This window comes from Podospora anserina, chromosome 2, assembly GCF_000226545.1.
Source record: "Podospora anserina S mat+ genomic DNA chromosome 2, supercontig 2".
Taxonomy (NCBI): domain Eukaryota; kingdom Fungi; phylum Ascomycota; class Sordariomycetes; order Sordariales; family Podosporaceae; genus Podospora; species Podospora anserina.
In genome coordinates, this window is record NW_001914858.1 from 471,941 (window position 1) to 487,845 (window position 15,905).

The 15,905-nt window shown below is 50.9% G+C and overlaps 5 protein-coding genes across 5 annotated transcripts; 2 read left to right on the plus strand and 3 right to left on the minus strand.

Moving 5' to 3' along the window:
* Positions 1-823: 823 nt before the first annotated feature.
* On the minus strand, positions 824-2,199 carry PODANS_2_1120 (uncharacterized protein; the record flags this gene model as incomplete). Its single annotated transcript, XM_001910821.1, has 2 exons — positions 824-1,905; positions 1,992-2,199. The coding sequence occupies 2 exons, from the start codon at positions 2,197-2,199 to the stop codon at positions 824-826; spliced, it is 1,290 nt and encodes a 429-aa protein (XP_001910856.1).
* Positions 2,200-2,994: 795 nt separating this feature from the next.
* On the minus strand, positions 2,995-5,058 carry PODANS_2_1130 (uncharacterized protein; the record flags this gene model as incomplete). Its single annotated transcript, XM_001910822.1, has 4 exons — positions 2,995-3,085; positions 3,143-4,654; positions 4,713-4,967; positions 5,024-5,058. The coding sequence occupies 4 exons, from the start codon at positions 5,056-5,058 to the stop codon at positions 2,995-2,997; spliced, it is 1,893 nt and encodes a 630-aa protein (XP_001910857.1).
* Positions 5,059-5,696: 638 nt separating this feature from the next.
* On the plus strand, positions 5,697-6,828 carry PODANS_2_1140 (uncharacterized protein; the record flags this gene model as incomplete). The annotated part of the gene is made up of 3 exons (XM_001910823.1): positions 5,697-6,321; positions 6,376-6,436; positions 6,492-6,828. 3 exons carry the CDS (start codon positions 5,697-5,699, stop codon positions 6,826-6,828), a joined length of 1,023 nt encoding a protein of 340 aa, XP_001910858.1.
* Positions 6,829-7,514: 686 nt separating this feature from the next.
* Positions 7,515-7,833, plus strand: PODANS_2_1150 (uncharacterized protein; the record flags this gene model as incomplete). Its single annotated transcript, XM_001910824.1, has 2 exons — positions 7,515-7,608; positions 7,676-7,833. 2 exons carry the CDS (start codon positions 7,515-7,517, stop codon positions 7,831-7,833), a joined length of 252 nt encoding a protein of 83 aa, XP_001910859.1.
* A 2,933-nt stretch (positions 7,834-10,766) lies between these two features.
* PODANS_2_1160 (uncharacterized protein) lies at positions 10,767-11,000 on the minus strand (the record flags this gene model as incomplete). Its single annotated transcript, XM_001910825.1, has 1 exon — positions 10,767-11,000. One exon carries the CDS (start codon positions 10,998-11,000, stop codon positions 10,767-10,769), a length of 234 nt encoding a protein of 77 aa, XP_001910860.1.
* Positions 11,001-15,905: the final 4,905 nt, after the last annotated feature.

Genomic DNA, 15,905 nt, shown 5'->3' on the forward strand with positions numbered 1-15,905 from the left:
ATTCACTTATCTATAAAAAAGTGCAAGAGAAGCCACTAAATCGTGTGCTTTGTTCGGTAAGTGAGGTGTTGCTATGGTGGTGGGAGAGCAACTTTGCCTGCTGCTTGAGGTTTTGACTGTCCATCACAATTTTCACAGTTCGCACACAAATAAGACGGAGAGCAACAAGGAATTACATTGGGCATTTTTTGACCGAGGTTATCATGGCCAGTAACCTGTTCAAGAGTACTTTTTATCAAGGTGGTTGCTGCTCAAGGTCGTCCAGATGGAGTTGGCGACTTTCTGCTTTATTATGACCGGGCACTTTACCAATCTCCTGCCATTTCTCATAGAATCAGTTGATAAACATGCTATCTAATGCTACACAGTGCTCATCATCTGATTAAGGAGCACTTTCGACTAGAAAGCTATTGCTTTAGGTGGTCGAATGGATATCGCGACTTCCTTCTTTTATTTATTAGCACACATCAAACCCACTCCTGTTATTGATTATCAACCTATCTAATTAATATACTGCCTGCAGCTGCAAGGTGTTGTTGGTCTGGTCAAGAGGCACATTCTTCCATGATGCTTGCTGCTTGAAGTTGTTGACATGCATACTACGACTTTCGACCTCATTCTTCACTAATCACAATGTTTCCGTTTAAATTCACGATTAATAGCATAATTCCACTTGAAAATAGAGTCCATAATCTCTTGCTATTGCTATCCTCAAACCTTACCCATAACCAGCTGTCTTCTAAAGCAGCCTACACATACCCTCTCCAACGCCATTGCTCAAAAACTATGCTTCATCCCCTTCCAAAATCATTTCACCAGGCTTCTAGCCGGCCACAATCCCCGTCATCAAATCCTCATCCTCCACCACATCCCCAAAACCCGTCACATCCACCGGCCCCCCACCCTGACTCTGCCCTTGCTGCTCATGCTTCTTCTGCTGCGCCAACCACTTCAGGTAATCCTTGTTACTTGCCAACCTCTCATTCGTAGCCTTGACCACCGGCCCCAGCGCCTTGATCCTCTGCGCAGTCGCCACCATCCTCCTCGTGAACTCTTCCTCGCTCAAGTCATCCGCCGTAGAGCTAAACGCCAAATACGCCAGGCCATTCTCTGGGTGCACCACCTCCCCTTGCAGGAGGCCCTCGTCAATCATTCCCTGGACCAACGCCTCGATCTCCTGCACCGATCCCAAGGGCGCAGCCGTCTCGGCGGATTGTGTTCGAGTCCGTATTTGCTCGAGAGAGATTCTGGAGTAGACATGTCTCAAATTCAAAATCTGCCACTTCTGATAGTGCTCAATCACCAGCTTCAGAAGAGAAACATTCTTCTCCTCGTCCCAGAAACCCTGAGACAGCCCTTCGTATTCCGTCTTGAAAGATTCCGCTGTTCGCTTCTCAAATGCCTGCGCCAACGAGTAGTATGGTTTGCCCGTAACCTCGTAGACTTTTCGTGGCCCGTTTGGCGTGGTAGGTGGGAGAACAGGTGCCTTTCCGTTGAGCAAGAGTCCAACCAAAACCCACTTGCTATAGGCTTCCACTTGAATTTTGCTCGCGTTGGTGTTGTCTCTGGATGGATAGGTAATCACCCGCTCAAAGGCATCGAAAGCTTGCTGCCAGGATCGTCTCTGAATAAAGCAAAGCCCGCGCAGGAGGTCATGCTCGAGGATGTCTTTGTTCTCCAAGGATTTGGTGAAGTCGTTTTCGACAGTAATAAAACCCGAGGGAGGAAGATCGGGATCGCTAAGATTTCGAGTGCTTGTCGAGCCCTTCATGCCAGGGTAGAACACGATGCTCTTCTCGATGATGGGCAACACAGGCTCGATGTTGTTGGTCATGTAGGCAAATCGGACGAGGTAGGTATGGTGGCTAGTGAGAACCGACCCGGTGGGATCGAGGCGGAGAAGCGCTGTGGTGATGAGTTCGACCGCAATGGAAGCCTAAGACCGTCATAATCAGCAGGCGACAGCTACAGAATCAGCAGCAAGAACCTACAGGAAACAAATCCTGCAGCCGTGGCTGTGTTAACAGCTTTGTGAACGCATGCCCAGCATATCGAATCTGGCCGGCGTCGAATGATGTGAGGAAGGTGGTGAGCTTTAGCAACAGGTCGTCGAGAGGGTAGCCATTCGACGATTTCAAGGTCTGCAGCACATAGAGGTAGGATAGAGAATGGGTAGCTGGATCGAGTCGCTAATTTCATGTTAGCAACATCAGATCTATTGCCCAGATCTGCAAAAACAGGCATACCTCAATGAGCTGGGGAGCTTCCGAAGCCCACTTGGAGTCGGCCGACAACCTCGTCAATGTCTTCGTGTGTGCTTGCGCCGCCTTGTGGTATTCCTCATTATCCCCAAGCTGCCCCGCCGACGGGAAAGCCACAAGCGTCGCGAGTGTTGATTCCATCGGATTAATATGTAGCACTTTCTGAATGGGACAGTCGGTCGGCCGTGGTGCTGATGGGATGGACGCTTTCGATGAGGACGGCGATGGACGAACGACCCCTCCTAGCTGTGGTCTCCCCAATTTCGCTCTTGTATGGGTGTCTCGAGTGGCGTCAAAGGCCAGCAAACTGCGGCCAAGTTGTAGCTGAAAGGAAGGTCGTGTTAAAACAGCTCGATATCGGCGCGGGTTGTTGTCAGTGGTTCAGCGCTCCAGATTCCAGACGTCAAGGTAGGGTTGGGTTAAGCTCCCCGCCATTGAACATTGACGTGGGGAAGGTGCCTAGCTCAGCTCCACCACCGGCAAGGCTGCAGGGGTATGACACAGTGCGCTCCTCGTCATTCTAGGCAACTCTGCACTGTGAGTAACCATTGTGGTGCTCCCGGGTCCAGTCAAAAAAAGATGTAAAGCATGGAGCTATGAAATCGGGATGGTATTTGCAATTGCACCAATACATGGTCACTCTACAGAATAGGCCAACATGAACAACAGGCAAATCCCTCTCTAATACATATTAACCTCCCCGTCGCCTCGCTTCAACGTCCACTGAACAACACTACACACCCAGCTGCCTGATCATCTCTGCCAACCGGTTGCCTTCCATCTTGTAATCCAATGGCGTCGCCTCCATAAGCTGATAGCGCACCCTAGAGCCACAGTTAGCACATGCAAAAGCAACTTCAGATCATGCGGAGCAGACCTACCGTTGCTGTTCACCATACGTATCCATCTTGGCCCGAGCCCGGAACGTCATCTTCCTGCAGTTTGCACTATCAAACGCAGTGGTAAATCGAACCTCCGCCTCCTTCCTGGCCTCATCTGAAGCATCACCTGACTCCTTGATCTGCTTCCACTCCATGAGCTCATCTGCCGACGCGCCCAGCAACTTCCTGCCCTGCTCATCGAAGCAGCTCAGCCAGATCTGGCCAGTGTGGTCGCTGCAGTTGAAGTTCAAGATGTACCGATACTCCGGCCTGTCGTGCGTAACATCGCATTTCTCGCAGCGCCAGGTGCCGTCACCCATGTCGGTGACCTTCTTGTTGCAACCCTCACTGCGGCACGCCGGGTAGCAGAAGTTGTCCTGCTTGACGTGAACAATGGTGGCCTGAACGGAAAAGTATTCGGGCTTGTCAAAGCCAACATCCTTCTCCTTCACCTGCTGGATCATCAGGATCTCGTTGGTGCGACCCGAGGCAGCACCGACTGACGACATGTTACTATGTGTCGCGAAGTCGCTGTGCCTGCCGGTAGAGTCATACCAGCCCTTGAGAGCATGGGCCTCTGGAATATCAGGGTCAATGGCCATGGTGCCAGATGACAAAAGAGACAAACTCCTGCCGTTGAAGTCACTGACACGGGTGCCCTTGAACGCAATGACTTCCTCCGGCTTGCCCTGGAACTCGGTAGCTGTCTTGCCCCAAACGGTAACACGCACCGAGTAGCCAGTTTGGTCCACCAGCTCCAACTCACGCTTGTCGTATGGTTTCTGAGTGCTCTTGGATGTGATCGATGAGACCTCATGCACCGTCTTGAGCACACCGAGAACATCAACCGTGGCGTCCTTCTCAACGCTTTGGAGCTCTTGGATGTTGCAGAAGTTGAACCGAACCTGTGGTACTGAGCTCTGATCTTCAGCCTTCTCGACAACTGTATCCCGCTCAAACGTGAGCTCGTAGTCGTTGGGAAGGTTGCTGAACTGCTTCTTCGCAAGCTGGACTCTGCAGGGTGCAGAGATATAGTACACTTGGCCCTCCTGAAGAACATCGTAGAATTGGTCGACCTGATCGTTGAACATGGTGGCCTTGATCTCGCTGCTCTCGTCCAACAAGTTGACGCTAAAAAGCTTTCCTTCGCCGTTGTTTTTGTGCCATGTCTTGATGTCCGACTTGTGGGTGAGTCTCGCCTTGATCGTCCACTTGTGAGCATAGGGGGATAGTGCCTCGATAGGATAGATGGTACTGCTGACACCTCCGCTGGTGCGAGTGTTGTTGTTGTGGTTGTTGTTGTTGGGGCGTGACGCCAGTTGTCTCTGGACCTGGGACTTGGACTCTTGGGTCGGCTCGCCCTTGGGGGCACCATAAAAGGCAGGCGCAGCAGCAGCAGCAGCAGGTTGAGCTTCTTCAAGCTTCGCTCCTCCTTCCAAGCCAACAGGGTTTCCAATCTTGTCCGGCGCACCAAGGGACTCGATGGCCTCGAGCTCTAATACTATAAGAACGCTGTTCAGAAGTTAGCAAACGCTGAAGGGTATGACCGTGGGAAACAGCGGTGACGCACTTCTTGCCCTTGAGGGCCTGGGCTTGGTATGACTTCATGCGAACGATTCCTCCACGCTTGAGCTTCCCCTCGTGAACGACATGGTTGGCCTGGGTGGCCAGCATGCACTGCACATAGTTACGGACATCACTGAGGACGATGCGGTATCGTTCTGGCGCACCGCCGCCTTTTGAGTCGAGGGTCTTGATCTGGAGGCACTGCAGAACCGGAACGGGATACTGGGCACGGGCGCGCTCAGGATCGGAAAAGATGGCTCTGTTTGAGTTGGTTAAGTCAGTATCAAAGCCTTGGACCTTGAATCGGGTACTTACTCTATAGCACCTTGTGTGATCGCTTGCTCCGCCATCTTGTGTTGCTCTTGTTCGTTATCGTGTGGTTTTGGCCCGGTCAAATTAGGCGTTGAAGGGGTATCTGCCGGTTTGGAAAACAACAAGTCTGGGATGATGTCGTGGAGTTGGGAATAATTGCTGGAGGGGTCGCGTTGGGTGACCGCGTCTTGCCAGGCAGAACGCGTCGAGGGGCAAGAGTTTAATTGCTTGAAGTTTGCTGGCAGTGGGGCCGTGCGTTGGCGTCGGCACAGTGTTTATTTAGGCACCAGTTAGCTGCACTGTCCTGGAAGCTTCTCCTATCTTGACATCAGGTACTGATTTGAAGGTATCAAGCTGCAGCAACGTGACAGTATGGAGATATCACGTCGAATAATCAGATATGACCCCCGTCTCTTAATAGGATGATACCACTTCACAACTATCATCCCACCTGCCATACACTAAATTGTGTAGTTCTCAATGGGAAGTCACCATCCACCCAGCAGCTGCCACTGCAGCAAGCGGGGTCTCTTTGCGTGTGCCCAGCCAGATGTCGGTGAGGGTTGACCCGACGTTGATCAACAACATCAACATACATCTATCATCGTAAACAACAAACAGATCATCTCATCGACCTACACCCATCTCCTTTTAGCCCTTATCAATCCTATCCAAAATGTCCATCCCCATCATCGACTCCCACATCCACCTCTGGAACGAAGCCGAAGCCCCCAGTCACAACTGGTACGCCTCAGACTCGCCCCTCGCAACCCGCCACTCCATCGCAGAGTACCGTGAAGCCACCAGCTCATCCGCCTCTCAGCTCTCTGGCTTCATTTACATTGAGGCCGACCGCAAAAATGACGACTCCAAGGACTGGTCAAAACCATTGAATGAGCTAGCTTGGATGCGTCGGATCATCGAGGGCAAGCCTCAGGAGGGTGAAGGCCATACTGCTGATAATGCCAAGCTATGTTTGGGAATCATTCCTTGGGCTCCTATTGCTTCTGGCTTGCCTAAGCTGAAGGAGTACATTGCTACTGTGGAGGAACAAGCTGGGGAGGCTGCTTGGGCAAAGGTGAAAGGTTTCCGGTATTTGTTGCAGGACAAGCCGAACAAGACAGGGTTGACAGAGGAGTTCATTGATGGGTTGAAGTTGCTGGGGGAGAAGGGCTGGGTATTTGATGCTGGCGTCGACCAGCACAGGAGAGGGAGGGTGCAGTTGGAGGAGCTGGTGGAGATTATTGATCGGGCTCATGATGGTGTGAAAGATGAAGACAAGAAGGTGGTGTTCATTATCAGTGAGTTTTGAATGGGGAAGGGGCTGGCATTGAAGAATACTAACGGAGAGACAGATCATTTTTGCAAGCCCGACCTGACAATCATCAGTCAGACTGATCCGTCATTTATTGCTTGGTATGCTCATTTTCTTGATTCAAATGAATGACCAAATGACTGACCAGATAAATAGGAGGAGCGCCATGTTCACACTTGGAAAGTGCCGCCGCACTTACATGAAGCTGAGTGGGCTGTTTGAAGAAATGTCAGACTCACTGAAGACACAATCTGCTGAGCAAATCTTCTCGGCGATCCTGCCCTGGCTCGCCGTTGTTATTGCTGCATTTGGCCCAGAGAGAATCATGTTTGGCAGCAACTGGCCGGTATGCACAGTTGGTGTTGGTGAGGAGGCTTGGAAGAAGTGGCACAAGATTGTCGACATGATGTGTGATATGGCGGGTCTCAGTCAAAAAGACCAGGCTATGGTCTGGAGCGGGACAGCGAAGAAGGCGTATAACCTTGAGGGATAGGTGAACAAGGTGTCTTGCAACAGGAATTACCTCACTTTGGACTCCAAGTTCCCTTACTCGATTTGGTGCAACGGAATACGCAAGAGGGGGTTGGCTGAGAGGCAAGCAAATTGTTGTAGAAAAGTGCCTTTGAAGACATACTCGAGTCAGGCGGCACATCATGTATAGGGGTGGTTGTTGTTACATCGGGGCGTGAAGAGGCTTCCACTTTGGTAAAAAGAAGGCTTAAATCGACGTTTGGCTTGGCTATGAAAAGACAAATCCCTAGGAGGAGTACACATAATCATGCACACCACCAGTGGCTACAACCCATCTCTATGTCCAACACTAGTACACAAAATTCCTGTTCCTGGCCAGATCGGCTCACCAAATCCGGGGATCGGTTATGACGTCTGCGGGGGAGGTTCATTCCCCACAATTCTCGACTCTTCCCCAAGTTCTTGGCGGTGCACGCGCACATCTGCCATCGCTAAGCCGAGCCGAGGTTGATCTGGGGGACCTCCCAGCCGAGCCATCGTCGGTGGGGATCCTCCAGAAGACAACAACCACTTGTCTTGAAGGGATTAACAAGCATCTTCATCTTTAAACTATACACTGCGCTCTCTACTCTACTCTCTCGATCTTCACGACATCTGCAGTACACTTCAGTTCTCCTCGAAAGATCTTCCCAAGCCAAAACCGTCAACATGTCTGCTCAAATCACCAAGGCCGAGGTTGCCCAGCACAAGGACGACAAGTCCATGTATATTATCATTGACGACGGCGTCTATGAGATTGCCAGTATGTTTCTTCTTTGCGGTGACAGTACATAATGAAAGATGGTATGGCTAATCGATTTCTTCTCTAGACTTTGTCAACGAGCACCCAGGCGGAGCCAAGATCCTCAAGCGCATGGCCGGCAAGGACGCGACGAAGCAGTTCTGGAAGTATCACTCCAAGGGCGTCATGGAGAAGTGGGGAGCCAAGTTGAAGGTGGGCACGCTGAAGGAGGAGGCCAAGCTTTAAATAACGGTTGGATGGATGATGGGTGGAAAGGAGGAGGGAGCGAATGATGGATACCATGACCGACCGCGCGCGCGTGTGTGTGTGCGACGATAGCGAAACGAATACTAGCGATGCGAATTCTTTTTTTCGGAATTTGAAAATGGAATATATATTACTACACCAACTTGGACCGCGAGGTGGCCCTTCAGACTGGACGGTTTGTGTGTTCCGGAGATTGCGCGATCGGTTGATCGATTGGTACGATGGAAAAGCAGGAAGTATAGTGTACTTCCCTCCCTACATCTCGTGACAACCAGACAGATATCAAGTCGATATCACAAGCCCCTCCGGGTTTCTTCAGCTGTCACACACGTTACTTCTGACCCCCCCCCCCCCCCATTTGGGATTTCTTTTTTTGACCCCCAACGGCAAGGTGATGACCCCCACGAGTGTCAATGGCAGGTTGATCGGATGTGGGCATTTGACGAACCCCCCACCTCTCCACGTTCTTGAAGTACAAGTTGTCGTTGGGCCTTTCCATATCCCACGTCAACCGCGCGCGTCGTGGGGAAATGGTGGAATTTCCCTCATGTTACACATCACGATACACAGATCTCTTTTTCTAGAAACCGAAGGATAGTGCTGTCATGGCCAAGACAAGACGAAATATGGGGGTTTCGGCAGGGAAGCTTCCAGCAACACGAGAAAAACACGAGAATTTGTTCGAGACATTTTGCGCACACAAGACTCGCTTTAGAAGAGGAGAAGGTTTCGGAAGCCGGGAGATCGACCTTGTGTCAGTCTTTCACAGAGGAAACAGCTGAAGAACAGCGGGAGTTTGTGCTACGGAAGGCTTTTGATGTCACTTTTTAAAGACATATTTTCCGCGGCGAGTTCCAGCATGCTTTTTACCTATCTTTTACATTTTACTCACCCGTCCTAGCTATTCCCGATGTGCTCAGGATGGGAAAAGATAGGGAATTCGAAAAATGCCGATGACCAAGAGATGATAGAAAAGGACCCCCACGCTTTCTTTTTTTTTTTCACACCACCTGCGGCATGCGTCAATGTACAACTGATGCAACCTGTCGGCATCGGTCCCTTCGGCGGGCTTATAAAGTTCACGGTTGTCGGTGACCAAAAGAAGCCTTCCTGGGTCCGGTACCTGGTAGGTAGGTATCTTATCGGCATCGGCGTCGGGAAACAAAGATGGGCATTTGACGGACCGGAGGGGGGTGGGGAGATGTTATACTTGTTCTGATCTTGTAAGAGATGGAGGTTCTTTGAAGGGGGGGGGGGGAGGGGGGTGGCCGTGTGCGGGGAGGTGGGATCCGAAGATCCCGTTTTATGGGAGTGTGTAGGGTACCTAAGGTAGGTAGTCTACAGCCGCGGCCGCCGCGGTCTGCGCATTTTTCCCGATCGATCATACTGTACCTACATTAGGTATATGTGAGGTTAAAAGTTATGACGCTAGCGGCGCTTGAAGAGGGCGGTAGTGCTTGCATGCTCGTGTGCGGCTTACCTACAGCTTGCACTTCTGGTAGTTTGTCTCTCTACCTTATCTTGGGCTGATCTGTAGGATTCATGCTGAAGGGTCGCCGTCTTGAGTCAGGTTGATGTGCTGACAAGCGGTCTAGGAATAGGACGGGCATGAGATGTGCCGAGAATGGACACAGAGTAACTCGGCTGGTGAGGTTATCGATATCAGAGCACTACCTATCTCTTCGGGGGACTAAGAGTTGCATGGATTACGGATACGAGATACGGCGACCGTTGAAGCTATTCTCTTTCACCCAAGGCCGTCATGATTGGAGGAGGCTCGATGTTACCTCCAAGACGGGCCGGTTGTGAGAATCTACTTTACCCCGGAGTGTTAATTCATCTTGGGTCTTCTGTTGGTTGAAGAAATCGATGGATTCAACACAATTTTGCCTCCTTCACCCCCGAAAACCCTTGATAGGTCCATTTGAACCGACTACCCTCTGGTTGGCTCACTCTTCACCAACATCAACCATTCAACTTTCTACCTGCAGCCCCGTCCTCTGTGATATGCCCACAGTAGACAGTCACCGCTCACCAACCCCACAACTCATGTTCCCTTCCCCGTATTTTCCCCCAGTTCCATCAACGACAATCACTTGTTCTGGGCCCTGGTCTGGTTTAGGTGAAGTGCTCGTGTAATGTGAACTTCCTCCTCGTTGGTCAATCTAAAAGAGTCCACAAACTCTCATTGGTGTCTCATTTTGCAAATTTGTCCAACCCCAGGTCTGACTGAACCTTGCCTCCACTTACACCAACAGAGTGAGAACTGAAGAAAGAGACCCGAGTTTGCCGCTCAACCTTGTTAGTGTTCTTCTTCAACAGCGCGCACATGGACCCTTTTATGCAAGATCATCACTGTCACCTTTGTTAGTGTATAGGTCCATCACAATCACATCACAGGTAGTCACGATCTTCTTTGACAGGTTAGGTAAGGCAGGTAGGTAAATAGTGAAGCTGCGTTTCAATTCAACTAATCCCTCTTAGGGAATGATCCCCCCCTTCCTTGGTAGTAATAGTAACAAGACAGACAACAACAAAAAACAATTATCCCCAATTTCAGTCGAATAATCCCATGATCCGACCTTTGATAGGTATCCCGAATGTTTTAATGATCCAACTCCATGCTTTGCTCACGTGAATAGCATTTGCTTGCTTTGTGTTCCCCATAATTCCCAAACCACCCAAAAAAAACGCCGTGTGATAAGAGCAGACCGGAATGGTGGTAGTGTAAGTTGTTGTGAAAGTGAAGTATTGTTGTTGTTGTTGTTGTGGTTGTTGTTGTTGGTGGTGGTGTACAAAAAAAGTTGTAGTAAAAATTATTCCGCATCCGGTCTGCTCATCATCATCCCATCCATGAAATCAAGAAGCCATCAACGCCTTGTCCGAAAGATGTAGTAAAGAGAGAAGGCTGTTTAGCGACGGATGGACGCGGGCCAGTGGTCTCTGTAGCCGATGGGGGATGGTGGGGGGGCGGCCGGGACGGAGTAGTCGTTTTCTTGGATGTGGTGGATCGGGGTCACAAGCTGGTTGGACTTGGACTGGAGGGTAGCGTTGAGGCTGGCGAAGAGCTCTTGGGTGGTGATGAGGCCCAGAGGCTGGCGCGCGGCCGGGATGGGGATTGGAGCGGCGATCTGAGAGACAGGCATTATGCTTGTGTTGTGTTTGTGTTTGTGTGTGTGTGTGTGTGTGTGTGTGTATGTTGGTGAGGTGAGGGTTGAAGATCTTGATGGTCAGGAGTAGGGTAGTATGGAGGAGGTCTGATGGTCTTGATATGGCGGACTTGTTTGAAGGCAAGTGTGTTGAGACAAGCAAAGGGCAGGAAGAGCGACCAAGGCTTGGGTATTAATGTGTTTTCTTGGAGATATCCTGTGTTGCTTGAGGCAGTGTAAGAAAAGAAACAGAGAAAGACAGCTGGGGAGTCCTGAGACCAACAGACTCTTTATGTAGCAGGCCCGGCCAGGGAAAAAAAAGCAAGAGACCAGACCGACCTGGCCTCTGGACAGGGAGCAGGGGAGAAGGCAGACAGGGGGGCCAGATTGATGAGAATTCTCGGGGCGGCCCAGTGGGAACTGTGGAATTCTGGGGAAGGTGGGATGGCTCCCACGGCTCCGTGGATGTACCTTGTACTTTTTCACGACACAGAAAGCCCGAAGAAATCCAAAAGGTCCGAGGTGTCTTGCCCGCGAGGGACGGGAACGGACATGTCAACCAGCCAGCAACAAAAACAGAAAAAGCAAACACAAAAGAAGGAGCAGAGTTTTCACCTCCAACCTCCTCTCTTTCGCCGTCTGTCTGTCCGTCTGCTGTTTGTTTGTTTTGCTGCTTTTTTCCACATTCGTTGAGGTGGAATGCTTTCAGCGTGTTCACCGTTTCCTTGGGTACCCTATACAGCGACAGGGCTGCGCTGTTTGGGGGCCAACCCCCCAATGGTGAGATCGGATGACAAGGACAAAAGGGGGCTGCTGTGCTTGCCCTCTCTCCGAGCGTTCCATACCACAGCCGTCACCACCGAAGGCGTCAGTGTTTGGGAAAATGAGAGGACACGAGACAGAGCTAGCACACTGCCGACGACAGTCTAACGTGGTGCCAAGGACCGGGTCTTCAGCCTGTCGTGGTCATGGTGTTTTTGCGGCCTCTTCGGAGCGAGTGAGAGCAGCAGTTGATGCGCCCTATAAAATCTCTGTGGGGAGCCATGTTCAGAGTGGGGTGCAGGCCTTGGAGGCACCGGAAATTCCGTCTGGGGTACAGCAGAGAGTGTGGTACATGGATGGGGAAATGTGGGGAAGACTTGTTTGACTCAGCTCCTTTTTTTTCTTTCCACTGTTGCCTCATCCTGTCCGTGACACGTTCCATCTTCCATTTTCCCCTTGCGGCGTGTACGAACCGACCGTGTCAGCCTGAGTGTGGTGCCACAGCTCACCGACCATTCTCTTTTTCCATCGCTCCATGGATTTTCGCGGCACCTCGCTCCGACACTAACAAATCCTGCTGGCCACAGATTGGATTGGCGCGGCTTGAGCAGCTGGAACTTGCAATTGGATTTGGATCGCGATCAGCCGAGGACCCAAGCATGTTCCGACAGTTGGACAGTTGGGGGGGCGGCGCATGAACATGAACTCGGTCTCCACGGCGGTCGAACCTTTTTGAGGTCCCTCAGATTACACGACGACGCCGCCCACGTACCTATTTTCTCCTTTCTGTGGGTGATGAAGGCGGCGCAAGCAGGTCGGCACCAACGGTACCTTGTCAGCAAGCATCCAGCACACGCATCCGTGGGGGTTATCCCTTTTGATCCCCCATCTGAGTCAGTTTCCTCTGGATCGGACACAATTCCAGTGGCCCTCTCGGAATGTTTACTCTCTCACTTCATCTGATGTCAAAGGCATGATGTTCTCATGGATGGCTTCATGCCGTTGCACTCGGCCGTTTCAAGAAGGCTTCTGGAACTCTGGAACTCTGGAACTTTGGAACCTCGGGGTGCCATTTCCAACCCTGTCAGGAAAATCGGCGCCGTTTGCCGGCTAGCGAACAGTGCTTCCCCGGGCGCGTGCTTGGCTCCCTTGGCTGGAGATTGCCCTGACCGCTTCCCCAGATTTTCCCGTCTCCCGGGAGCTGCGCCAAGAGCAGCGATCTTCCCCCAACAGAAGACTCTATTCCCACGTCTTGTTTGATCGCCGCGTCGTGGATCCACGCAGAGACGGCTTGTCATTTGACTTTGACCACCTTCGGCTGTTCTCGACCTCTGTTCCGTCAACTTCCTCCGGCTTCAGAAATGGATGGCCATGTGTCACGTTTTTTGCCTGTCGAAAGCAATCAATATCCTCCTCACCCATCCCTGGTCGATGTTGATCAAGGGGAGGGGGCTGGGGAAGAAGCAAATGCCGTATTAAACAACAGATTGCTCATATCTGATTCTTCACTTTGCCGTCAACACAGTACAATTACTGACAATTAACAGACACATTGCCTTCAGCCCTCGTGACTTTTTGCCAGAATTCGGCGTAAATCACCCGGTTTTCCTCCTCGACTGCCACCGTCACGACAAGCCTCACAAAAATATCTCTTCTTGCATTTATCATATCGCTTCCGCTACCAAGCAGTACAAGTTCCTGGACCTTCCTTCTAGGTCTGCCATCCGATCGCGTAATCCTGGCGTTCCATTGCGTCCACCGTTTTTTTTATGCTCCGTATATTTCTCCACTCACCGCACCAAGGTGAAGAATTCTTCACCGGTGTTACATTACAAAGTTGTATTCCTTTCCTTCGAACCGAGGGCTCGGTGAGAAAAAATCAGGCCGCGGATGACGGAGCGGGCGGCAGGCAAGGCAGAAAGATAAGCGTTTTTGTTGACTTTTTGCCGGTAACGACTTAACAACAGGGGTGGTTGAGCCGCGGGAAAAAGATAGTGGTGCCAGGGGGGGAGTGGGAACTTCACATGGTAACGACAACAGGAGCAGGTTTGTTGACTGTTTGAAGGACGGGAAGATGTCGCGGCGGTGATGTCACTTGTTTTCATCAGTCTGACAGCTGTTCTTTTGGGGAGAACAAGGCCGATACACTCCTGACCGAGGCACAGCACTTCCTCTTGGCTCCGGCACTTGACACAACCTGTTCCTGACCGCTCACACCGATGACGATGCGCATTATCGCCGAGTCCAGAATGGCATCGTAGGGCTATGCTCTGCAGCTTCGATGCGGCCATATGATTAGGCCAAATAGTGTGGGTTGGTTGGGTCGGGCCGAAGGCTTATGGGGCTTTGGGAGAAGATGATGTTTCGTTTCAGATCCCCAACTCCAACGACTCTCCAAAAATGAAGTTGGGGGGATTGCGGCACAGCACCCCCGATTTCAACTCTAGACATGCAGAGGTCTTGATGGGAGATGCACGCCGGCACGTATAACAGAGGAAGATGGCCGAAACGGAGACCAGGTAGATGCCCCGCCCGGGCCTGTGGCCTTCCGGGAGTGGGATCGGGATCTGCGTGGTGCTGTGGCTGTCTGTGGAAGGTATTGAAAGGCACGCCGACGCCGATCTGTGAGCTGCGCCGTCGGCCGGTCTACTGTTGATCACTTATTTACATCCCATATGTATACCGTATAGCCTCCATGTAGATAAGTTTATTAACCCAACCTTTTAAACTGCTGACCCTACATTTTTCTGTCCACAATCCTAGCCTTTTCTGTCTATAATCCAAACTTTTATTATCTGTTAACCTAGCTTTTTGCTATCCATTTTCAGCTCAAATTGCTGAAAAAAATTCTGGGATATCTACAAGACTCTTACGCATGCAATCATCTCATAAGCTATTAAGTATTATCACCCATACTCTTTTCATTTTGACGGGAACTCTAGGTCGGAGCAAGACTAAAAACGTTTGCCGTAGTCTGGCCTTTCAATCCGGTTGGAGATACGACACAAAGAGTATCACGTATCTGAACACCATAGCCCTGCTTCATGCTTCATGTTGTTCGAGACTGGTATACTTAAGAGATAAAAATAGAGATCTATCTGCGCATCTATTATGTATATAGCAAAAAGGTCTTAATGTCTATGTCTTCCTCCTCAAAAAGACCATAACTCACTATTATCACTCCAACAGTTGCTAACACACAACAGCTGCTAACACAAGCAAAGAGAAGAGAGCAACCCGGCTATTGTCAAGGATAGATAAAGAGTAGTTCGCGATCCAAATTATATCCGCAGCCGCACACCATCCCTTACCGGCCTCTACCTCTACACAACCCAAATACCACCAGGCAAACCAAAACCCCAAGCACCCTCCCAGTCCAGTCCAACCCAACCACCACCCAGTCGAACCACCCCCCCCCCCCCCCCCCCAGTCGGGAAGTATCTTCCCGGGCCTGGCGCACAATCCACTCAACCGAGAACAATTCACGCCTGCTACCTAACCATCTAAAACAAGAGAAAAGCAACATGAACAATAAAACACCCTTGGTATCCTTTCTCCGTGTAGACCATCTTGCAGCTATGCCCGAAAAGAAACCACCCCCCCAAATTCCTGAGCTCTTACCACGAGGTTGGCCGTCCCCCATCACCTTTGGTCGATTTCTCGATCATTTCTACACAACCCACAACCCGCATGAACGAACAAGCAAAAGCCCAAGACAGAAGCCCAGCCAGAGTTCATACCGAATGAATAGCCGGCTTGCATTAAAAAGGAATAATAACCAGGAGAACAGCCAAAGGGAGACGGCTTTCTTTGACGATCCTGAGGCTTCTTCCGAGTCTTTCTTCAGGGCTATCAAGCAAGGTAGGTAACTATCGGTATCCAAAGTGATTTGGTTGGGTGTTGTTGAGGCCGAGGAAAATATCCTCACCAGTCATCCTCGCTGGAATCTTGCTCTACCATCTCGCCTTCTTGGTCCTCCATGTCGCTGGAGTCTGGATTGCCCGCGAGGCTGTCCCAGTCGTCTTCGGTGCTGTCCTCCTCCCCCTCCTCCTCTTCCTTTTTCTCCTCATCCTTCTTCTTCTTCTTCTTTTTCTTCTTCTCCCACTCCTCCGCCCTCTTCGCCCACTCCTCCCACTTCGC